Genomic DNA, 23,792 nt, shown 5'->3' on the forward strand with positions numbered 1-23,792 from the left:
CACTTTGGAAGATCCCATCCCACATCAAACATGACAATGCCAACTTTTATGCTTGCAGGTGAATGAGACAACACTGAAGGGCACCACCTCTACCAACCCAGTGTTCCCCAGTGACCAGGCCACTGTGGAGAAACAGTCCACAGACTCAGGCGCCTACTCCATTGGCCACTAGGGCCTCTTCCCAGGGTCCCATGCTCAACCTTAGGCTGCAGGACTCCCAATGGACCACTCTATCTGGGCAGATGAGGGTGGGATAGGGAAGAGAGAGGCTCTCATTTCTGCTGCTCACCCAAAAGACCACAGCCAGGTATCTAGACCCTCACTGTTCAGCAGACAGGTAATTTCCCACTAAGATCAGAATCTTACCTTTTCCCCTTGCATGCCTCCTATCTGCTTCCCAGGGTCCTGAGGCAGCAGGATCCATCCTTTTGCAAAGGATAGAGAAAATAGTTGCTAGGGTAACACCCATAGGGGGCTACCAAGTATCAGGTACTTCCATATGCATTATCTCATTGAGCCCTTAAAATAATCCTATAAGGTATGTTTCTGATTTTTGTTTTTGAAGAGAAGCAAAGGCTCAGGGAGACCGAGTCATGGCCAGAGAATGAGATTTATACCCAGATCTAACTCCTTTGCCCACATCTATGAGGGAAGAATGAACTTCCTCAGTGTATACCCTTTGTGTCAGTTGCCTTTCTCTGCCTTTCCCATGACTAGCACCATGAGCTTCCTCAGGAGTGTAGGCCCTACTTTAGGGAAGCCCAGTGAGATGGAGTATAAACTCTCATTTCTAACTTGGCCAAATCTAGCTTCAGAAGAAAATATGAGGTATGCCTGTCAGTGAATTTTTCCTTGCATATCCCCGTATCTCAAGCCCAAATTGAGGAATAGACCTTTATTCTCCAGGTAGGCCCTCACACACATAGACCCTCATTCCAGAATTCAGATAGAACACACACACACACACACACACACACACACACACACACACACACACACACCACGACAGGTGAGAAGTGATTTCTAAACCTAGCACACCCCAGGACATCAGCTGTCCTTGTTTAAATATTATTGGAAAAACCTCAGTTAGGGGCTAGGGCTGTAGCTGAGTAGGTATAGTGCTTGTTTAGCATGTATAAAGAAAGCCCTAGGGCCAACCTCTAGCACTATATACACTAGGTATGGTGGCATACACCTTTAATCCCAGCATTCAGGAAGTGGAGATAGGGTCCAGCCTGAGACCCATAAAAACGTCTCAAAAAAAGAAGCCAGGCCTGTACCATGTGATCCTAACATATGGTCAGTTAAGAGCAAAGAGGGCCTCAGAAACCATCATGTCCAACCCTCTTGCTTACAGATCATCAGCACTGAGGCCAGAGATGGAAAATGGCTTGCCTTGTGTCCTGTGCTCAGAACAGAAGTCAAGTCCACTTTGTCTCCATTGACTCAGATGTCCTGTCTCCTTTCTAGACTGTTAAAGAAAAGGGGAGAGGGAGAGGAAGCCCTAAATCGCACAGGGACAGATCAAGGTTTGAGAAAGAAGCAGCTTGAGAGGCTTTTTTGTTTTGGGTTTTTTTTTTTTTTTCTGTTTTGGTTGGTTGGTTTTTGATGAAAAGACTTTGTTTGCTATGTATCCTTGGCTGGCCTCAACCTTTCCCCAGTACTGGGATTTACAGACAAATGCCATCATCCAGCTATGGGTGTCTGTTTAAAATGAATACAGAATTAGGTATCAGGTTCATGCAAGTGAATTGGGACTGAGGTATAAATTTCCTTAGTGTCAGGGCCAATTTGCTCTGGGAACATGGTCTTAGCAGAGCTGAACATACATGTAGACAGAGGGCTGGTCCCTCATCCGAAGGTACAGAGAGATGAGGGGAAGGGGTAGTCCAGGAGTGCTTTGGGGAGGCTTCTACAGGAGTGCTTGAACAGACACAGCCCTGATGATCCCCACCCCAGGGGGAGAAGGGGTAAAAGTCCTCCCACCAGGGTCATCAGCCCTTCCCTCCCTGTGCTTGTTCCCAGCCCCCATCATTATGGGCAATGGGATACTATCTCCCCAGCACCAGCATCAGGTCCTGGGTAGTATCAGGAGACCTGGCCAGGCTTCATCTCTTCAGCAGAGATATCAGTAAGGGAAACAGCACATCCTCCAGTAAGAATGCACACAGCCCCCTTTAAACTAAGGCTGAGCTCACGGAGATGCTTCCTAGTAAGAGATGGAGGCCCTGTCCTGGAAGGCAATGATACCCCAGACTAAGATAATCCTCCCCTGAGGGCCTGAGCCTCTTCTGGAACTTCCAGTAAGTGTGTAAACCCCATTCTCTGCTCTCTTTGTCTGAATCAAGTCCTAGATGTAGGCTAATAGTAGAAATTACAACAGCCAGCTTATATCTGATAAACTGTGGTTTACTCAGCGCCATCACCAACATAGTCACACGGGCCCTGACCACACCTGGGGAGGTTTCTGTGGTTTGTTATTAATTTTATTTGGTAGAAAAACAAATAGACAGTTCTTGGAACTAGAGCTGGAAGTTGTGTTCACTCTCAAAGCTACATTGCTTGGCCTACAAGCTGTCAGTCGGTGGTGGAGTGGCTCACCATTGGCAAGCTGTTTGCCAAATGTATGGCAGGCATTGCCTAATTCAATCTTCATTTTACAAAGGAAACTGAGGCTGAGTAAAATGAAGGGATGGAAGTCAAACTGACTTGAACCAAGAGATTTGTGATGCTTGAGTATAAGATGTTGACTTCTGTGGTACATCTATTGGGGGAAAAGTCAGGAAACTTGTTGACTGGTCTTTTATCTATATATGTTACCTGGGCTAAGCAATATCTTGCTGTGGTAAGTTGTAAAATCTAAGCTGAAATGTCTTCCTTACTGCTCACCCTCCCACCCCAGCAACAATCCCACTTTCTCTTTAGAAGCATTGAGATAAGAGTCCACTTACTACAGTGTTTGACACAGGGACCTACGTGGCACCCACTCCTAGGCCGCTCCACCTCCTTGACAGGATGCTATGCCATGATTAGGAGCAGAGGCAACAATCCTTCCACCAAGACAGACCTGGGCATCCACCATCAGTGAGGTGAATTGGTGCCAGTGCCTGATTATTCATGACCAAAGACCTCCATATTCAAAGGGATTATATATGCTGTTTCTCCCTAACCACTAAGACTGTGCCCCATTTCTGCTCAAATCCAGTAGCCTTAGAGATAGAATATGTGGGGTACTAGCATTTTTGCTCCTGAAGCCATATTGCATCAGATGCATATACAAACATAAACTATACATAGTTGCTTATTGATACACCTACATACCTATGACTAAAGACACAGGTAAATATACATGTATATGTGCAGAGACTCGGGTATATAAAGGTGTAAAGTTACACAAACACATCTATAGCCAAGTTTCCACAAATATACAGAGAGGTGCAAAAGTGTACACACAACATGCCAGTGCAATCACATACATTCACACACACCTATGTAGGTTCACACACAGATATGCGCATCCCTGCATACACAAAATATAGATGTGCACATTTATGAGTACATGTACAGAAATTCTCTCACCATAAGCATACACACATACAATTTGAGGTTCTCTCTATAATCTTTAATACCTAGTCTCAACTCTGAACTTACTGTTCTGTCTACTCTAAATCCTTTTTTTTTTTTTTTTTTTTTTTTTTTTTTTGCAAAATCCTTCTAGCCCCATGTCCTAGCTAGCATAAAGTTAAAAGTAACAATGATATTCCCCCCTCAGTCTCTCCAGGTCTGAGAAAGTGAATGAAGGAATGCAAAGGCCCAAGATAATAGAACTAAGGGTAGGATCTGTGCTGTTGCTAATCTCTTGCCTTTGGCTTCTGAGTAGAGGACAAATCCCTTCAAAATAGTGGCCTCTTTTTCAGAAAGGGTGGGTGATAAAGGAGACAGCCTCCTCTCTAGGGACTTCTCTCTCAAGAGGGGCCTGGGAGAATGGGAAATGAGAGTCATTGCTAGATGCCCAAAAGCATTTCACTAGAGGAACAGACTTCTTGAAAAGAGGGTTTCCCAGGGCTGGAGAGATGGCACAGCTATTGGGATCACTAGACGATCCTAGACGATCCAGGTCCAATTCCCAGCACCCTCATGGTAGCTCACAACTGTCTGTAACTCCAGGATCTGACACCCTCACACAGACATACATGTAGGCAAAACACCGATGCAAATAAAGTACAAATTTTAAAAAGAGGGTTTTCATCCCATGCCCTCAGGGGACCCCCACATTCAATCTCAGTATTGCACATCAGCTCTTGAGTAAGCCCCTCCTGCTCCATTTTGAAAGCCACTCAACTCCTCATAATGAGACCCAGCCAAGGCAGGATGGGTTCCCCAGCAGACAAATCTTCTTTGCTCCCCTCTCACTGGATAAAAAGGTGGATTCAGAGCCCATGAAGAAGAAACTGCAGAGAGCATTGCTCAGCTTTCTGGTGACTCAGTACTGCCCACCACATATTGCCCCAAGCTCTGACACTGCTCCCCACCCGCATCAGGCTGCCTAGTCCCTCCATCTTTAACTCCCAGGGTTTTCCCAAAAAGCAAGAATCTCCAAGAAGGGACAGTGATGAAACAAGACTTGTTGGGCATGGTGGGCATACCTTTATCCTAGCACACGGAGGCAGAGACAGCCAGTTCTCTGTGAGTTCAAGGCCAGCCTGGGCTATAAAGCAAGTTCCAGGAAGGAAAGAAAGAAAGAAACAAGATTTAGGAGATGCAGTGGGAAGCCTGACTTTATGACCAGGAGAAACAGGGGACAGAATTGAATGCCAAAGGATGGGATGCCTGCAGCCAGGGCAGGAGGTTCCAAGGCAGGTCTCCCTCCAGCTTAGAATGAGCAGATGAAAGGCAGGCGGCTTTTACATGAAGCTCTTTTCCAATGGCCCCCTGCAGCAGAGAACACAGTGATATAAACTGGCTTGGGTCTGCACTGAGTTCCACCCCACCATCGTCATGTACCTCTGTATCCCCTTCCATGGCTGCCATCATCTTCGGAGAAGGAGATTTGTGACATTAATTTGCTATACCATGGCTGTTAGGTAGCAGGGGTGGCACGTGAATCACAGCCCTCTTGATCTAGTATGCACTCAGCCACTAACTACACTGAAGTGCCTCACATCTGCTACACAAGCTGCTCCCCACATCTGCAGCTGGAAGCTAGCATCTTGTCTCAGACATCACCAGTTACTACATCCACGGCTTCCATTCACATCTGCTGGTCTTGCTGATCACTTAAGTCATTCAAGTATTGAAGGGGGCTACTCCCTCTACAAGGTATCCTATCATTTGGCCTTGTCCTAAGAAGTCTACACCTCAGCCCTCCCCCATAGACCAAGTTTGAGTTCTCCATGTGGAGTGAGTAGGTTTGAAGAGGTGTGTCCAGGCATCTCAAAGAAACGGTAGCTAAAATTCTACCTTAGCAACACATCCCCTTGTCTTGAGCCTATTCTCTTACCTGTGGTACACAGAGTCACACAGTGTCCTCCACCATTCCCAGGCTGCCCTGGGGCCCAGTATCCAAAATCCCAGCAGCTCCCATCAGTCCACCGAAACTTCTTCCAGAAAAACTAGGGAAGAAAGAAAGTGGATCAGAGAACCAGACAAGGAAGGAAGATTCACACCACTGCTACTCCTTTCACTGCCAGCCTGGAAAGAAGCTGAATGCTCTCACCACCATCTCGTGGTGTTTGCTGGGGATGTGATGGAAAATAGCTATTGCTCCCAGACACCATACAGGGTGGATTTCCCCAACTGCACTGATCTTATTAACATGCAGGTTCAGATTCAGGAATTCAGGCATGGGGCCCATTATTCTGCATCTCTAAGCAAGCTAGCAGGTGATGCTGATGGTGATGGCCCATGGACCACTCCTCTAGTACTAAGTATAATTCATTCATCTATGATTTTGGGATTACCACTACAGATGGAGATCCCTGTTTTATAGCTGAAGAAAAACCGAGGATATGAGAATGCTCCTCAGCTAGTAAACAACTGAGATGAGCCCTGAGTCAATCTCCTGGAATCTGTCTCCTCAATTCAGTTTTGTGCAATCATATGTTTCTAAAATCCAGCTCTGAGGACTGGAGAGATGACTCAGCTAGTAAAGGGCTTGCCTGAGTCCAATCTCTAACATTACATTAAAAATCCAGGCATGCTGCAATATCACTTGTAATATCAGTGCTAAGTACCAAAGATAAAAAGATTCCTTTAGAGTGTGTGGTCAGCCAGCCTAGCTGCTCAGAGAGCACCAGGTCCCAGTGAAAGACTCTTTCTTAAAAAATAAACTAGATAGCTCCTAAGGAATGACACCTGAGGTTGGCCTATGGTCTCCACATTCAGGTATACACAGAAAACACACACACACACACACACCACACACACACACACACACACACACACACACACACACCACACACACACACACACACACACACACACACACACACACACACACACACACGGGAATGGTGAGAGAGAAGGAGGAAGGAACCCTTACTGTAACATGTTCTAATTTTGATCTGAAGTGCCCCCCAGGTGCCATGTGTTAAAGACTGTGTCCCCAACTCATGACACAACTGGGAGGATGTCAGAACTCTTAGGAGGTAAAGTTTACTTAGAGAAAGTTAGGTCTCTTGAAGAGAATACTAGGACCCTGAGCCTTTTCATTCATTTTTGCTTTCCTGTCACCATAAGTAAATTGCCCTCTTCTGCTACACACGCCCACAGTGTGTCAAGTCCAAACCAGCATCTTCTAGTGAATGTAAACTAAAGAACCCTCTGAAACTGTATGTCAAGCTCAGCCTTTCTTCCTTATAAGTTGATTCTCTCAAGCATTTTGTCACAGTGACTGTTATCTGATAACAATTGCCAGTTTTCTTGGTGTAAACTTACCATAGCTAATTTTGAGCCACATGCTTAAAGTCATTGAATATGCAATTAATGAGTGGTATAGGTAATCAATTCTCCCAAGACAGTACAAGGCAAATCCAGCATCCTATTGCCTATCATTTAACTGTGGAGCCAGTAAATGATCCCTCAAGACAATCAAAACTTTCTATACTGAGTTGGGTCCTAACTTACCCAGCCCTTGAGGATGCTGCCAATCCAGATGTGGAACTGGTTGATCTTCCTGGCCAAGGACTGAATTTGGAAGTTGAAACTGTAGCTGTGGATGGAAGCAAGGTTACCATGGTAGCATCTCCTGCAGATACTCTGCAAAGGGGAGAGATGGGATAGAGATTTTACTCTCTTTTGCCTCAAGATCCTGAATCTCCAAGAAAGATCTCTACAACGATTCAATATAAGGAATCCACTTTGCTTCCCTCAAGCCTATATTTTGCTTCTTTATCAGTGGTCAGAAATGGCTGTTCTAATTATAAGTATAGCCACCATTTACAGACTGTTTCACATGGTAATTCAAAGGCATAATCTCCTCCGACTTTCACTACAATTAAAAAACAGTGGTACCATACAGCCAACCCTCCGTAGCTGTGGCTTTCTTGCCCACATATTCCACCAACCATCCATTGAAAGTATCTGCTCTATGTTTGTGGGGCTCTGGGCGGAATACATGCATATGAGGGTGTGGACACACACATGACATCATAGTAGGACATCGGGTAGGTGTCCTCTGTCTTACTGCCTTGAGACAGGCTCTCTCATTGAGCCAGGAGCTTGCTGCTTGAGAGGGGCTGCCTGGTCAGTGAACTCTCAGGATCTGCCTGTCTGTAGCCCCTAGTGCTAAGGTTACAGGCATCCACTGCCATACCCAGATTTTTTCCATGGGTGCTGGAGATACAAACTCAAGTCCTCATGCTTACAGAACAAGCTCATTTATCCACAGAGCCATTTCCTCGGCCCCTGAAAAATGTATATTTTTAGTCATGTTTACCCTGAACAATACTCTTTCCTTTGACATTAGTCCCCAAATAATAAAGAATAAAAACTGTTCTCATGACACTTACATTGCAATATTATAAATAATCTAGAAGATGGGTAATGAGATAACGCAGTGAGTAGGTAAATGAGTTTGATCCCAGGTCATACATGGAGGAAGGAGAAAGAAATCTCCTGAAAGTTGTCTTCTGGCCTATATGTATATGTCACAATGTATGCACCCCCACACAATTACACAATAAATAAGCATAAAAATTTAAAATACAGGAGAATGTGCAACAATTATATGCAAATGCTATGCCATTTATATATAAGCATATTGGTGTCCTGGGAGGGTCCTGGGACCAATGTCCCATGGGGACTAAGGGCAACTATATGTCTTCATTTGGAAGAGCCTGATCTCTGAAAGATGTAGAGAGTCACCCGAAAAAACAACTAATAGTCAGCTAAAGAAGGCAGTACTTAACACGGGTTTCTTTTCTTTGTTGAGGTAAGATTACTCTTTTAAAATTCATTTCAGTATGGTTGTCAAATCTTGAGATTTCCTAGCTAGCATGTGCATGCAAACGTGCATGCACACGTGTGCATACACACATACACACACACACACACACACAGGCAAGTCCCAGAGTAGCCACCCAGAAGAACTGAGTGAGGTACAGAAGGGTGGGACTGTCATTTTAAATCTTCCCTCTTGTGAGAGGTTTTTTTTTTTTTAATGTTCCATATCTCCATATGGTTTTAATATGATATTTTATTTATTTACTCTGAGATTCTCATACATGCATACAATGTGTTTTCACTATATTCATCTCCCCATTCCTTCCTCTAGCTCCTCCTGAATCACACATACATCCTTTTTCCAAACTCATATCCTCTTTTTAGTAATGTATGACCCAGTGAGACTAATTAATGCTGCTCATACATTCATGACCATAGTCAATCTACCAATGGCCACATCCCTAAAGAAAATTGACTTTCGGTTAGCATCATCAATTGCCAGTAACTCCTCATCTAGGGATGGTGCCTATGGGCACACCCACTATGGATTGTTGACTTGTTTGATCTTCTGCAGGTCTTGTGCAGGCTACCACAGCTGTTGTAAGTTCATGGGTGCAACAGTTCTGTCATGTCCAGAGAACACTGTTTCACTTCACCCCAATCCCTACCCCCAACCTCTGACTCTTACACTTTTTCCACCTCCTCTTCCATGAAGCGTAAGTCTCTCTGTCACCAGAGTATTTTTACTCAGATCAGTGGTTCTAAGAGTACAGTCCTCAGACCAAGAATATCCATTCCTTGGAGGCTTTGTTTCAATCCTCAGAACATATACCCACCCCAAGCCTCTTGATCCAAAAACTATGAAGGTGGAGCTGCAATCCTATATCTTAAGAAGACCTCCAGGTAGCTCTGCAGTTTTGAGAAACACTAGCCTACATGAATAGAGAACAGAAGTTTCAACCCTTGACCTTTTCACATTGTCTTCCTATCACTTACCTGAGCTTTATAAAAAGTCTTGGGAGTCCTCACCAGCACGTAGTGGCAGCTCTTGCACCCAGGAGTTCCCTGCAAATGAGTTATGTCCTCTTCGCTGGGGCATGTAGAGTCCTTGTCTAAGGCATCTGGGTTAGACTCCTCATCCTCAAAGGTGTCTTGATGTTCAGCACCCTCAGCCTCCTCTCCCTCTGTCTGCATTGTCTCTTGGGTCATAGCCAAATCTCCTCCCTGGTCCTTCGAACCACCTTCATCCTGCCACAGGTCTGGCTCTTTCTTTGGGCCCTCCAGATGGCCATGAGTAGTATCTAGGAAGAAAAGGTAACCTGCCATCACACAAAAGGCTCTCTTCCTCCAGAACCTCGGACAACTCCCACAGTCTACCAGAGCTTTCCTGGATCCTAACCTGGAGCCACACACTAGGAAGAAACTCCCCTAGGTTGGGTAAAAAGAGATGCTTTACACCAGACTCAGAATGGACAACAGCCTGAACACTGGCTGACAACACAGGCATGTATATGGATGGGAAGACCTTGTGTGAGAAGCCTGGAAAGATCACTGGTTAATCATTACATAGGTTTGCTTTTGTTTTTTCTGTTTTTGTTAATTTCCTTCCGAAGGAGCCAGTTCTGGGTCTGGGAGATACCTAACTAGAGTTGTGTGAGCAACCCAAAAAGAACACCCTGTGACCCTGCCCCCAAGATAACAGCAACAATGACCAAAAGGGTGTGAGAGAGGGGAAATGAGGAAGATAGATGAGAATAAAAGGGAAGGACTTACCCAGATGAAAAGCAGAAGCTGTCCCCAGCAGGAGAAGGAACAGGATCAGAGGCTGTTTCATATCTACTTGATCTTGTAGTGGACACAATTCTGCCTTCGTCCTCACAACTGTCCTTTTTGTGTCCAGCACAGCTTCTGGCACATGGCATGATACTTGTTTAATTACCTGACTAAAGGGAGGGCCAGAGAGCCTCCTCTTCCTTCTTTTCCTCCCCCTCTGATGGACATACCCTGAACTGGAAAGTCTGAAACAGGATGGGTAGCTGAGCTGCAAAGGTCTATGCCTAAGATCTCCATGGCTGTCCTCTAGGACCGCACTCTGCTCAGATTCCAGACCTGCAGGGACAGGTCAGCCCTGGGCCAGAACTGACTTCACTTAAGTAGGAAAGAAGAGGCAAAGACAGTAGTTGTGGTGATCCCAAGAACAGGCTCCCCAGCTGTTTGCTTGCTAGTGTCCTTGTAGTCCCTCCCTGACCCTGGCCCAGCACAGCACTCACCTTATGAGGTTCTGTGGTCTCCACTCTCAGTGGTTGTGCCTAGTACACACTATAAGCCCTTATACTGGGTTTTTGGGGAAGTGGGAAGGGACCAGGGTGATTGCTCCAGGTCAGCCTTGGGGATAATGAAACTAATAAAATTTTGCTCGTTTTTTTTTTTTTTTTTTTTTTTTCAACCCCAGACCTGCTCTCTGTTAACAGGGCAGAGCCCTGCCCTCTGCGGCCTGCTGCCCTAAGTATAAGCCCATTGCCACCAATTTATTTGAGAAGCATGAGTAACACCATGATGTAATTAGTATTAATGCCCCTAAAGTGCCCAGCATGAATGATATCCCTTAATTCAGGAGCAGCCTTCTGAAGTCACTGTTCTGGGAAGTGATGTGAAAATCCTAGGAAGCAGTTAGGAACCACAAAGAAAAGGAGGATGAGGGGAGGGGAAGCTCAGCATCCACATGAGGTGACTAACAAACTGCACACCCTTGACCCACCTTCACCCATCTCCACTGCGGCTACAGATGTCCCTGCTTCACAGATGTAAACAATAGCATTCACGTGTAGTGTCCTGGTTAGTTTTTATGTCTACTTGACAAAAGCTAGAGTCATCTGAGAGGAGGGAATGTCATTTGAAAAATGCCTCCCTGAGATCAGGCTGAAGACAAGCCTTAGAGCATTTTCTTGTGGGTGCTGCCATCACTGGGCTGGTGGTCTTGGGTTCTATAAGAAAGCAGGCTGAGCAAGCCATGATGAGCAAGCCAGTAAGCCTGTCCTAACTTGCACTTTCCTCTACAAGATGCTTTTAGTTATGGTGTTTCATCACAGCAATAGAAACCCTAAGACTTGGGTTTCTGGGTCTGAATTCTTACACATTCTCCCTTGCTCTCCTTTTCTCTTTCTCTCCCTTCCTCCCTCTCTCTCTCTCCCTCCTTTCTTCCCTCTTCCCAAAACCAGGCCCTTCCTGGTTCTCATCCCAGTTCCTGCTTCTTGGCCAGCTCTAGAAAATACATACACATACACCCCATAGGCAACAGTCAAAACCATTTCCACATATTTCATTTCTTAATGTCCTCTGGATCATTTAGAGACTACTGGCCTAGACTGTGTCATTTCATCCAACCTCACATTAAGTATCCCAGTCAATCTGCAGCCCATTTTGCCCTTCCCACTCTCACTGCCTACCTCCCACCAGCCTTCTGACACTACCAAGGTTAGGACTAGGACCAAGCAATGAAATGCTCATCTCAGACCACACATTTAAGAAGACACTTAAAAATTTTCAATATAAAATATAAGTAATATTTTAATGCAGACTTTCTCAAAATCAAATTGAATGCAAATATATTCACAATGACTAATTTGATATAAAAAAACCAAGCTCTAGTCCAAAAAGACTGCTGCCCAAAGAGAAAATAGTGAGTATAACCTTGGCTTTGCCACATCTTTCTACCAAGAACTTATGAATTGTTGGAAGTGAGGTTGATGCAATTTGGAGGTGTTCTGTTGGGAAGCGCATACTTGTTATTTATATACTGGCCCACATTTCCAAAGAAGCAGATATGGGTCATCTATAGGACACTATGACCTGAATATTTTCACTTTCTCTTCTCTCCCGATGGACCTAAAATTGGAGAAGAAGCTGAGAGGCCATTTCCTGGCCTGATTTCAGAGTAACGGTCTTGGCCCTTATCTCTCCACTCGTCAGACCAGACTGTCCACTTATCTACCTAACAGTGGGAAGGTTGGTCAATTCTGGTACCCAAAACTTAGTCTATAAGTTTCAAGTTTGAGGTTGCCCCAGTGAAAATAATAGATACCCTTCCCTATTACTCTCCTCACACTGGGGTCCATGGCAGAGGTGATATTTCACTGTATGGCTGGGAGGAGTCCCAGGGGTTGTTGTTCTCATGAGCCAGGACCACCATAAGCCTTGCATGTATAATCTCTCTTTACAAATCTCCATGTGCTTAAAGGAGCTGCCCAAGTTCCCATAGAAAATCAGAGGCCAGCCTAAACCCAGCGTTTTATGTCCCTAATATACCCCATCTTGGCCTTCCTTTCTTGGACATCTGTCTTCTCCAACCCCATTCACTCATTCACATAAGTTCTGTTTTCCTTGCACACAAATCCATGGGGTAAAAGGGTCATTCCATTCCAATGGCTTCAGTAACCATGCCAATAGTCACAGTAACTCCTCTCTAATTGAAAACCACTTGAGGAACACTTGAAGATTTTCCCAAGACCAGGCATTATGTTTCCATAAGGTTTTTTATTGTTGTTGTTGTTGTTACTACCATTTTACAACTATCCTAAAAAATTATCCTATAAAATGGGTATTGCCACCTTAGCTTTACAAATTTACTGAAAAAATTAATAGAGGTAAATGTTCCAGTTGTCACACATCACAAGTCCTTGTTTCAATCCAAATGAATTACCCTGACAATCTAGCCAATGGTACCAATACTTCCAAATCTCAGGGTCATTTATGTTCAAATTGGCCTCTTCTTCCAAGTCTCAGCCATACCCCATATTAACCAGGAATAAGTTTCATCATGATGAGAAACCAGCAGCATGATGTGTTATAAAATCACAAGGTCAAGAGGCAACCACTCCAAACTGAGGACAGGGACAAGGTCTTCCTCTAAAGAAACCAGTCAGGGCAGAAATGTCAGAGAATTGCCTGGTGTTCAGAGCCCAATTGTCCTTGTGAGATGAGGCACTTCTAGTTTTCGATGGTCCTTGTAGGAAACTGGCCCATGTCAGTGAACGAGTACTTGCTCATGAGGCTGAGTGTCTACCCTGTGCTTTGGATGCTGCAGCCCCTTTGGACATCCCATCTAAAGGGATGATTTCTGCTGCATAGAGCTTGCTCATCTGGAAAGAAAGAATGCTCACACAAGCTATCTCTTGGGATACAAGGCCAGTCTATTTATTTATTTCATGAACTTTACTATTTTGGTGGTGGATAACAGGGTCTCCTGTAGCCCAGGCTGATCTCAAATTCACCATGTAGCTGATGATGATCTTGGATTTCTCATCCTCCTGCCTCCACCTCCCAAGTAGTAGGATTTCAAATGTGTACCTCCACTCCTGTTCGTTTGGGGATAGAACCCAGGCCTATGCATGCTAGGCAAGCACTCTACCAGCCATGCCTCATCCCTAGACTATACTTTAAAAAACAGTTTTTATGTATTAATAACATATTCATCTTGCATGTGGGTTTCTAGATATTCATCTTGTCCTAAAACCCAGTCCAACCCCGTATCACCCAAAGGGTGATCCTCATTGTCTGGGTGACAAGGAATGAAATCACAAGGTCAAAGCAGTGTGTAGGGGCTCAGTCTCCTGAGCAAACACAGTGCATTGCTTATTCACTGACAAGAACACCTGAAGCATTTGTGAGTGGACAGGGCAGGAAAACTGCAGTCATGGCACCTATACAACCACAGCCAAAGCTACACACAGAACATGGTAAAGTATCCTGAAGCTTCCTCCTGCTATCTCCTTGGCATTCTTTAAAGAGACTTCTATGCAGCAGGGGTCACAAAACATGATGAGAGAACAATTTCTGAGAAGCAAGGCAAAACAACAACAACAACAACAAACAAAACAACAAAAAAACCTACCTAACTCTCAGGCTGGAGTCCAGAATATAGTAACTGCCTAGATAATGGTGGGGAGTATCTTGTCTTATCCGTGCATTTATTCAGGGCTTCACATGTGCTAGGCAGCTACCCTACCATGGAGTTATGGCCCCATCCCTCATCATCTTTATTATTAATATTAAAACAAAAGAGCAGTGCTTTCCCACAGCAGAAGGATAGCATCCATGAGGGCTCATGGTGACAGTTCTGCCTCAGCTATATCCTCATAGCATCCACCACAGCCACACGCATGGAATTTCTGAAGCTCACCATATATAAAATCAACAGCTGGCATGGCACAGTGGTGGCTCTGTCTCTTTCTCAGCCTACAGAGTAACTAACCCTGAACAAACAGCCTCCTCTTCTCTGAGTCACTCAAAGACTCACAGATCTTCTTTTGCTTCCCAGGATCCTGAACCCATATAGAACTGGAAAATCCCTGAAAGAAAAGGGTTCAGGCCACTGAGCCCTTTAGTCCTGCTTATCTGCCTGGTAATAATGAAACAATCCCCCTCTTTAACTGGGCTTTTTTGCCTCCAGATGGGTTGAGTTTTATGTCCCAAGGTCAAGAGTGAAGGAAATCAGTCAAGACTTCCAAACATGGAAACAATGGATAAAAAAGCAGGCTTTGGAGTTAAGAAAGTCAATTCTCAGCACTGGCAGCATCCAGATGTTCTATCTTAGGCAAGTCTTTCCTCATCCAAGTATAACTTCTTCAAGCCTGTTTCTGCATAGCGGAGATAATGATGATGGATGGTGAGTGTGATCTGTGCAAGGCATTTGCCACAGCAGGTGGGTGCTCAATAATTGGTAACAACTAGCATGTGCTCTCTCTCTCTCTCTCTCTCTCTCTCTCTCTCACACACACACACACACACACACCTGTGACACCTGTGTCTTAGATTCCCAGACCTCATTGACAGTCTGATTCATAATAAAGAGTTTAATATTGGGCTTTCTCCAAAGCAGAGCCTGAGACAAGGATTTGAGTACACATCCTATAGTTAATTTGGGGAAGGGCAGAAACATTGCTAAAGGAAAAGAGGATTCATTTGGGGAGAGAGAAGCAGCCAATAAAATACACGATGCAATGCCAGCCACCTTAATAGATAACAGAGAAATGGTGCCTCGTACATGCTGTGTGTCTGTTCCACTTGAAAGGTGTGATGGTGAATATTGATTGTTAACTTGATAGGCTCTACAGTTACCTAGGAGATGAGTCTCTGGCCATGCCTGGGAGGGGTTATCTTAGTTAGGTAATTGAAGTATGAAGACCCACCATGACCTGGGGTTGGATCCTAGGTTGTTGAAAGAAGTTAGCAGCATGTGAATGTTCATCCCTCTGCCAGGATTTCCCTACCGTAACAGATAGTACCCTTGACCTGTGAACTCAAATAGGCTCTGTCTCCCTAAGTCAGATATTTTGTCACAGCAACAGTCAGTGGCAGCCACTGCAGCTAATGCAGTGGGAAGGAGCCCATGTAGGTGAAAGTCCACCCAAACATGCCCATGTCTGGAAGCTGTTGGCAGGGTCCTGACAATACCTGATACACACATGCTATGTAATTGGGTCTTCCATGGGCACTTTAGCACCACCTGCACACATTTTCTTATTGCCAAGATGCTTCATAATCCCCCTGCACCATCATTTCTTGAAGAGTACTAACTTTATGGGTCCTTCATGAAAGGCATGGAGTGGGGTGACCTGACAAAGCAGAAAGCTCAGAATGAGTCTGAGCTACCAGCGATCACAGAAGAAAAAGAATCTATTTCAGTAAAGCAACTTTATTGTAGGGAGGTGAAAGACGGAGACATCTGGCAGGAAAGGAGAGGCAGTTACCCAGGAGAGGACAAATTTGAACTCCTGGCTGGGACTAGCTCAGTACGAACAGATGAAGGGACGTCTCTGGGCACAGTGAGATCGTCGCCAGTGACCTCCTGTGAAGGGAGAAAAGAACAGGACTTCAGTCCTTTGTCTATGTTCACATGACACCAGGAAGCTCATAGTTCCTACCAGTTCTACACCTCATCTAAAAAACTTCTCCCTGAATGACCACGCTCACTTCCTTGTGCTCTTCCTGAGTCTCCCCAGCCTTACCCTCATTCCTCTCCAGCCACCCTCACCTTGAGTACACAGGGTCACACATCTGCCACCTCCACAGCGGGGCTGTCCAGCTGCCCAATATGCAAAGTTCCAAGAGCTTCCATCAATCCATTGAAAGCGTTTGCAGCGACCCTAGAGAAGGTAGGAAGCAAAGGAATAGAGTGGGAGGAAGAGAGAGGGGTGGAGCCAGCACTATCCCTATTAATCCCTAAGGTCCTTGACCATGGGGTCATAATGGATACCAACCAGTTGAACTATTGATCCACAGTGATCATGCCACCCCATTCTCCACAGCTCTGCATCTCTATGATGTGATCATCCCATTCTATGTGCAACCTAGATTAAGGAAACAACCCCAGAACACAAAGATAGAGAAGTTGGGAGGAACTTGAACTCGACCCCAGTTCTAAATCCTTGGTGGCACCTCAGTGCCTTGTCTGAGTGGCCTTCTGTCCCCAGCTCTTCGGGGGATAGTAAAGGCAAAATACAGGTTGATCCTGGAGGGAGTCAAGAGGTGCTCCCATTTAGTTCTGTTATCTCTCTTACCCAGCCTACGATCCTGCCTCCAATCCAGACTTGACCCTGGTTGAGTCCCCTGACAGTGGAATGGATTTGGAAGTTAAAGCTGAAACTGTGGATGGAGGCAAGGGTGCCCCGATAACAGCTCTGGCAAACTGACTGCAGAACAAAACAAAAGAAGAAGGGAATGTCCCTCGCTCTCTTGGCAAGAGTTCCCATGGTCACAGTCATAGTCCCCAAGTCGCCAAAATCCATTCCCTTCCTCTCCTCCCTCCCACCCTCTGTCCTTTCTTCCTACCCCTTTCCCTTTCCCTCCATAGCTGTATCCATGAGAAAACAGGAGAACAAAGTACAGCATGTTCTCACATGCCCCTCTCCTCACCCAGCATCTCTGAAGCTTCACCCTCTGCTGATGCTTGCCCACAGCCCACAGAGAGAGCAAGCATTAATGCTGCCAGAAATGAAGACATGTCTCCTGTCCCTGCTCTCAGCCTCAGCCTCAGCCACAGGCCACTTACCTGAGCATTGTTAAATGGTCGAGGGTTCCTCACCAGCAGGAAGCGACAGGTCTTACATCCAGGGCTGCCTGTCAGACTCATTGTATCCTCTTCTTTGGGACACTGAATATCTTCATCTGTCATATCCTGGCCCGAGACAGCTCCCTCATCCCCAGAAGTATCTTTACTTCCAGAACCTTCCTCTTCCTCCATCGGTATTAGCTCCTCCCCAGGAGGACACTCTTCTACTTCTGGTCTTGATATCCCCACATCTCCAGGTAAGTTCTCATCTCTCAATGAGCTTTTAAAGTCAGAAGTTTCAGACCCTGGTAAGTAGAAAATTCAAGTGTCCTTCTTTCATGCCTTCCCCTACTCTCCCTAATACTGTGGGCATCTCTTGCCCCACACCCTGAACACCAGTATGAAAACCCTGCCTGAAAAGAAAGGAGGTCAAGCCGGCTAACCACAGTAGCTTAGAGCCCAGTCTTTTGTGGGTCTGCGTCCTGGACTCAGCAACTACCAGCTTTATTTCTTTGTGTGTGAAATTGGTATACAATCCCAGGTACTTCATGAGGGTGCTTTGGGATTCAAAGGACATAACATGTAGAGAAAATGCTCAGTAAAATCAAAGTAAAAAGAAGCCCTTATTACTGCGACCATCATTAGAATTATGTAGAAAGGACAAAATTGGAAACACTACAAGAGAATCAGGGCTACAGACATAACAGATATTCTCGGGAGTCCTGCAGAGTCCCCACACCCTGTGTGCAGGAATTCTGAATTTGGGAAAGATCAGTGTCGGTACTGGTTATGTGATTCAGAGCTCATCTATTATACACAGGAACAAAAGAGGGAGAGCAAGGCTGAAGGAAATGATGACTCACTCAGATGAAGAGCAGATGCTCCCCCAACTAGAAGAGCCAGAAGTAGAGGCAATTTCATCTTGGCTTTGTCCTGGAATAGAGAACACAGATGTTTTACACACACACACACACACACACACACACACACACACACACACACACACACCACAGCCAGACTATTTTGGACCCATTGGAGAGGAATGTAGAAAAAGAAAGCAAGAATTCAGGATTGTCCAGAAGAGCTAAGGTGGAGGGCTAGTCCATGCTATTTCAAGGAACTCATTTGTTTTGCTTTGCTTTGCTTATGACAAGCATACAGCCTAGGAAGCCTGGAACTCAATATGTAGCTGAGGATGTTGTAGAATTCCTGACTATCCTGCCTCTGCTTGGTGCACCTGGACAGGACCCTACTAACTGAGCCCCAGCCCCAGCTCCATGAGTCCTTTCTGAGCAAAATGCAGTGGACCATAAGGAGCAGCTCAGACTAGCTTTCCTGTACACCTGTAAGGAAAATGAATGAATTATTTATTTATCTATTTATTTACAATAATGAGCTTGTCAGTGTCTGCAATGTGAGCAAATGGAGGAGCAGTGGTTGTTGACCTTCCTAGGAATGCACAGCACTTAAATTGTGCGTTCCTTCCCCAAAGCCAGACAGGATTCTCCTTTCCTCACCCTGACAAGAAATGTTTGCCTTTTGCTCAGAAGTGATGCTCATTGCACCAGCACCAGCACAGGCTGAAAGCCACAGGAAGCCCTGCCAGCCTTCTAGGCCCTCAGCCTATGTCGGGGGCCTCCCCAGAGACTCGATATCCCCAGTAGAGAAAACACTTACAGACCTTCCTGGGTGGTGTCCGCTTTGCAAAGCTGGATCCTTCTTCACCCCATCTCCCAGTGACATTTATAGGGACACCTTGGAGGAAGTCCCCTGGGCAAAGACGGGTTTGTCTCAGTCAGAGGGGGAGGGTGGGCTGATAAAGAGCCCTTTCTTCACTTCTCTGAGGAATCTACACCTTAGCCACCACATGTGGGGGAGGGGAACCTTGAGTTCTTGGTCTGAGCTAAAAGTTCTCAATCTGGGTTCCATTTCTGACTCTCCATGGGAGCTTCCCCCAATTCAGAGTTTTCCTACTTTACCTAAGGCATTGGAGGAAGCATATTCATTATCTGTTATTCACTTCTGACCAGTTTCCCTCTTAGATTGTTGTAGATTGTTGTTTCGGACAGAAAAGCACCCATATGTAGAAAAACTTTTTACAAAATTGCTTATTTGTTGATTGATTGTACCATCAAAACAACTGGGCTACTACCCATAGGACAGTGGTTAAAATGTGTCGCATCTCTTCTAGAGAATGTCCTGTAGCTACACCTGTGTCTCTGATCCTGAGGAACTGTGTGTGTACCACACCAGGAAGGGAACAAAGCAAGACAGGCAGGAAAATATTGGAGAGGTTTTGGTTGTGTTTGTCTGTCTCTTCATTGGCTCTGTTTGCCTCTTTACTTTTTTACTTTTTTTTTTTTTTTTTTTTTAAAGACAGGGTCTTGCCATGTGGTCCTGGCTTGCCTGATACTCACTATATGGCTCTCACTATATGTCCTCAAACTTGTGGCAATCCTCCTGTCTCAGCTTCTCTAGTGCTGAAACTGCAGGCATGTGCTACCACCACACCTAGCAAAAAAAGAAAATATTCAGTGTGAAAGCACAATTTTACAAGAAGAAACCTTGGGCAGCTTCTTCCTGTGAGTTTTCGTGGAGACCATATTTAGATGTGTAAAGAGTTCACACCAGCCTGATGACCTTGGTGGCCTCCATGAGTGAGAAGGGAAGTAGCTGTTTCTTCTTTTCTTATTCTACATGTCTTCAGGGATTGCAATCTATGTGTGCAAAAATCTATAATTTGAAGAGACACTTTATTAAAGATGTTTTTAAAACATGTAAGACCTTCTCTGGGAAATTCTGATTGGCCAGTTTTTCTAGAGTATAAAGCAGATACCTGTGTTTACTGTGTCCAGGTTCTGCGGATGAAAATGGGCCTGGAAATCCCTGAGCTGAGGAGCTCTATGAACAGAAAGTATCCTCATGCACCCTCAGAATGGAGCACTTGGCCAATCTGCCACCTTCATAAACATAAAGTTGACTGTACATACTTCAATACTGTGTGTGAAAATATGGCTTCATTTAATTTTTGTGTGCAGTATATGCATGTATATTGTTCATGTGTGTTTACATGTATGTTCATGTGTGCTCCAACTTATTTTTTGAGTCAAGGTTACTAACTAAGCCTGGCACTCACTGTACACTAGACTGGTAGGCCAGCAAGCTCTCAGGAACTGATTCCACATTCCTCTCTCCAGCACCGCATTGGGGTTATATATGTGTGTTGTTTTGCTTTTTTTCTAAACTCAGTTCAAACATAGGTTCTCATAGATGTGCACCCTACCCATGGAGTCATCATCCCAGCCCTAACCCATTAATAAAGAGGAAAAGAGCTAATGATTATCCCTTCATCTATACATTCACATATCCATACATGTACACATACACACATATATGCACTCAGACATACCAAAATGGGTGTGGAAGAAAACAACGTCTACATTAGTGCCGTGGGCATAAATTAGACTGGCTGATACCCACCCCCCTTGAGGAGGACATTCTCTTCCTGAATCACAAGTTACAATATAATCAGCTGCCTTGTGATTTGTAAGAGCACACACAGAACATGAAAGCTTGGAGGCCAGTGTCTTCCAGCAGCAGGGCTTGATGACCATCATAAAACTTAGACTTGCCTCCTTCCCCAAGAAGTGGTAGATACTTCTAGAGACCTGAGACTAGGGAGATGCCATTTCAGGCCTCAAAGTTACCTTAGAACTTAGAAGACACTGGGAAGAACTAAATGTCCCAAAGCATACCCAGTCCCCATATGGACGTCAGTACTCCCATGTAGAACCTTTAAAAATAACCCTTGCATTTAGCCTCATAATGTCCTCTAGAGAACAGCATTCCTTCAGGCTTAGCATTAGCACCCCCAGTGTCACAAAGCAGACCTGGTAGTGAAGGCTCTGATCTGATATATTGTGGGCCATTGCCCTAGGTGTACATATGAGTACCAGACACTGAATATAAGTCACCTTAGCCACTGTGGTCAACAGCAAGCAATTGGTCTATCTCCTTTTCACACTCATCCCCCGGCCACATAGCAGCTTAAAAGTAGAAACTGCAGCTCCAGAGTCTAGCTCATATTGTGTCTTAATCAGCATCAACAGCATGCCTCTGCAGTCCCAGCACCAGAGTTTTCTGTTGTTGTTTTGTTTTTCGTTTGTTTGTTTTTTAACCTGGAAACTGAATAAATGTCCAAGGAGCCATGAAGTGTACAGTTGTAGATAATTTGTGTGTGATGTTCCTAGAGCAAGGATCCAAATCACTAGTGAGGTTCTTTTATGACCTATCAGAAGTCTAAAAAACAAAAAAAACAAACAAAACAAAACAAAACAAAAAAAAACAACTAACTTCATTGAATGATTTGTTCTTCAAGAACAAGAAATGACTTTCCAGGCTCCCATGATGGAAGGAATCCTATGATTCTCTCTAAAAATCTTCATCATTCCTACCTCCTAATGTGTATATTCTATGTAATCCTCAGGAATATTGATGTGTACTTTCTTCCTGTGATCCTGTTATAAATTGCACAGCACAATTAATTTTAAGATTGGGATAGGGAATGGGATTGTGGTTCAATGGTGCCAAGCATTTATGAGGCCCTGGGTTCAATGCCCCACATGGAAGAAAGGATAAGAGGGAGGAAGGGAGGGAAGAGCAGGAAAGGGACTTGGAGAGGAGAGGAGACATGAAGATGAAAGGAGAAAAACCAGATGGGAGGAGAGAGAAAACAGAGGAAAAAGGAAAGGAGATAGGTAAGGAAGAGCAGGAAGATGGAGATAGTTATATGGGGGTGGGGAGGGAATCTGCCTAATCAAATGAAGCCTTAAAAGCAACTGGGTTCTTCCTGAAGTCACAGAACCCAAGGGTTAGGATATTCAACCCAGAAGACCTATTGCTGGCTTTTAGAATGGAGGACACCATGACAAAGAATGTGAGCAGTATTGAGAACCAAACAGAGGCTCCTTTTTGCAGCCAGTAGAATCAGGAACCTCAGTGCCATACCCACAAGAAACAGAATTCTGTTACAACCTCAAGAAACAGAATTCTGCTACAACCTCATTAGCTCAGAAATGTGGTCAAGCAACATTTTGATTTCAGCCTTAAGAGTCTCCAAAGAGAAACCCCAGCTATACCATGCTCATATCTCTGATCTACTGGACTGTGCTGATAAATGCTGTGGCCTGACATTGCTAAATGTGTAGCAATATGTCCTGTGTCATGGATGACTAACAGCCTCTGGCCCATCTCCCTGTCAGTTGGTGCACTTAGTGGAGAGAGTGGCATAGACAATTGTCCCAAGAAATGGGCCTGAGGACCTGCTAGAAAAAAATGCAAGGACAGAGGGGCAGGCAACAGGCAGAGGGAGAGTCCCTTCAGACCATAAAAAGACCATAGGTAACCTCTTATAGACTCAAGTTCTGCTCATCTGAACACCCCAGTCTCATAAAAAAAAAAAAAAAAAAAAAAAAAAAAAAAAAAAAAAAGATGGAGTCTGAATTTGACCAACCACCTGCTGGCTGGGCTTGGTCAACATTCTTGTGGGTCAGATAAAAGGTGGTGAAAGGCCCAGGGGCAATCCCAGGGGCAAGAGATAGGGATGAAGCCGTTTCTCTGTGAAACCAATCTTGACAACAGCTTCCCTGGCACTTCCTCATTATATGTCCCAACAGTTGTTATAGATTAAGATGCCCCACATTCCAGAGCTAGAAGATCCATGAGAGATGAGCCAGTCCAGCCTGCAAGTGTCCGATGTGGAAAGACATGTATACCGATCCTTTCCTGTTCCCTCTCCTTCTCAGCTGCAGCCTCACAGGCCCAAGCCACCACGACTGCTGATATACAAAACCCATCATCCCCACACTTTCCCTTAAAAGTCTCTCTGCTCACAAGCAAGTAACTTGATGTCATTGCTGCTGTTGCAAAGCTGTGCACTAACAGGGTCCTAGTTACAGATCCAACTTCACTAGAGTGATAGACTCTCATCATATTGATCCCAGCTTTTCTGACTAAGCTAAAGCCTCTGTGCCTACTCTGTCTCACCTGATAGACCCCAGCTAATGGTCATCCACGTACAAGCCTTCTCTAAGAAGCATCCAGACAAGCAAACACACCCCACCATCATAGCCAGTTACTTTGCTCCATACTATTCTATTTCTTTTTGTATTTCAGCTTCACTTTTGAGATAATATAATTACATTTTTCCTTGCCATTTCCTCTCTCCAAATCCTCTCCCTGCTCTCCTTCAAATTCATGGGCTTCAAAAAAGAACTTATTGCATGTGTGTGTGTGCATGCAT

General features: G+C 44.8%; 3 protein-coding genes across 3 annotated transcripts in view; 1 reads left to right on the forward strand and 2 right to left on the reverse strand.

Moving 5' to 3' along the window:
• Positions 1-205, forward strand: part of P2rx3 (purinergic receptor P2X 3) — a 31,710-nt gene extending 31,505 nt beyond the window's left edge. The window contains exon 12 of the mRNA XM_051184309.1: positions 59-205. Within this exon, the coding sequence (XP_051040266.1) occupies positions 59-172 (114 nt within the window). The 3' untranslated portion in view covers positions 173-205. The remainder of the gene's footprint in view (positions 1-58) is intronic.
• Positions 206-4,732: 4,527 nt separating this feature from the next.
• Positions 4,733-10,416, reverse strand: Prg3 (proteoglycan 3, pro eosinophil major basic protein 2). Its single transcript, XM_051183984.1, has 5 exons — positions 10,216-10,416; positions 9,439-9,743; positions 7,126-7,257; positions 5,501-5,612; positions 4,733-4,932 (listed from the first exon to the last, which is right to left on the reverse strand). Exons 1-5 carry the CDS (start codon positions 10,274-10,276, stop codon positions 4,874-4,876), a joined length of 669 nt encoding a protein of 222 aa, XP_051039941.1. The 5' UTR covers positions 10,277-10,416; the 3' UTR covers positions 4,733-4,873.
• A 5,703-nt stretch (positions 10,417-16,119) lies between these two features.
• On the reverse strand, positions 16,120-19,203 carry Prg2 (proteoglycan 2, pro eosinophil major basic protein). Its single transcript, XM_051183985.1, has 6 exons — positions 19,169-19,203; positions 18,355-18,424; positions 17,492-17,796; positions 17,001-17,132; positions 16,475-16,586; positions 16,120-16,288 (listed from the first exon to the last, which is right to left on the reverse strand). Exons 2-6 carry the CDS (start codon positions 18,410-18,412, stop codon positions 16,230-16,232), a joined length of 666 nt encoding a protein of 221 aa, XP_051039942.1. The 5' UTR covers positions 18,413-18,424; positions 19,169-19,203; the 3' UTR covers positions 16,120-16,229.
• Between the last annotated feature and the right edge of the window lie 4,589 nt (positions 19,204-23,792).

The sequence above is a fragment of the Phodopus roborovskii genome, unplaced genomic scaffold (genome assembly GCF_943737965.1).
Source record: "Phodopus roborovskii unplaced genomic scaffold, PHOROB, whole genome shotgun sequence".
NCBI classification, from domain to species: Eukaryota; Metazoa; Chordata; class Mammalia; order Rodentia; family Cricetidae; genus Phodopus; species Phodopus roborovskii.

What these genes read in the sequence shown, in the direction of transcription:
- Prg3 (XM_051183984.1), bottom strand. Translation starts at nt 10,276, where the DNA reads ATGAAACAGCCTCTGATCCTGTTCCTTCTCCTGCTGGGGACAGCTTCT. An exon ending in AGACTTTTTATAAAGCTCAG is followed by an intron (nt 7,258 to 9,438) that starts GTAAGTGATAGG and finishes TCCCCTTTGCAG; the next exon opens with AGTATCTGCAGGAGATGCTA. An exon ending in GCAGCATCCTCAAGGGCTGG is followed by an intron (nt 5,613 to 7,125) that starts GTAAGTTAGGAC and finishes TTTCTTCCCTAG; the next exon opens with TTTTTCTGGAAGAAGTTTCG.
- Prg2 (XM_051183985.1), bottom strand. Translation starts at nt 18,412, where the DNA reads ATGAAATTGCCTCTACTTCTGGCTCTTCTAGTTGGGGGAGCATCTGCT. An exon ending in GACCATTTAACAATGCTCAG is followed by an intron (nt 17,133 to 17,491) that starts GTAAGTGGCCTG and finishes TTTGTTCTGCAG; the next exon opens with TCAGTTTGCCAGAGCTGTTA. An exon ending in TGTGACCCTGTGTACTCAAG is followed by an intron (nt 16,289 to 16,474) that starts GTGAGGGTGGCT and finishes CTCCCTTCACAG; the next exon opens with GAGGTCACTGGCGACGATCT.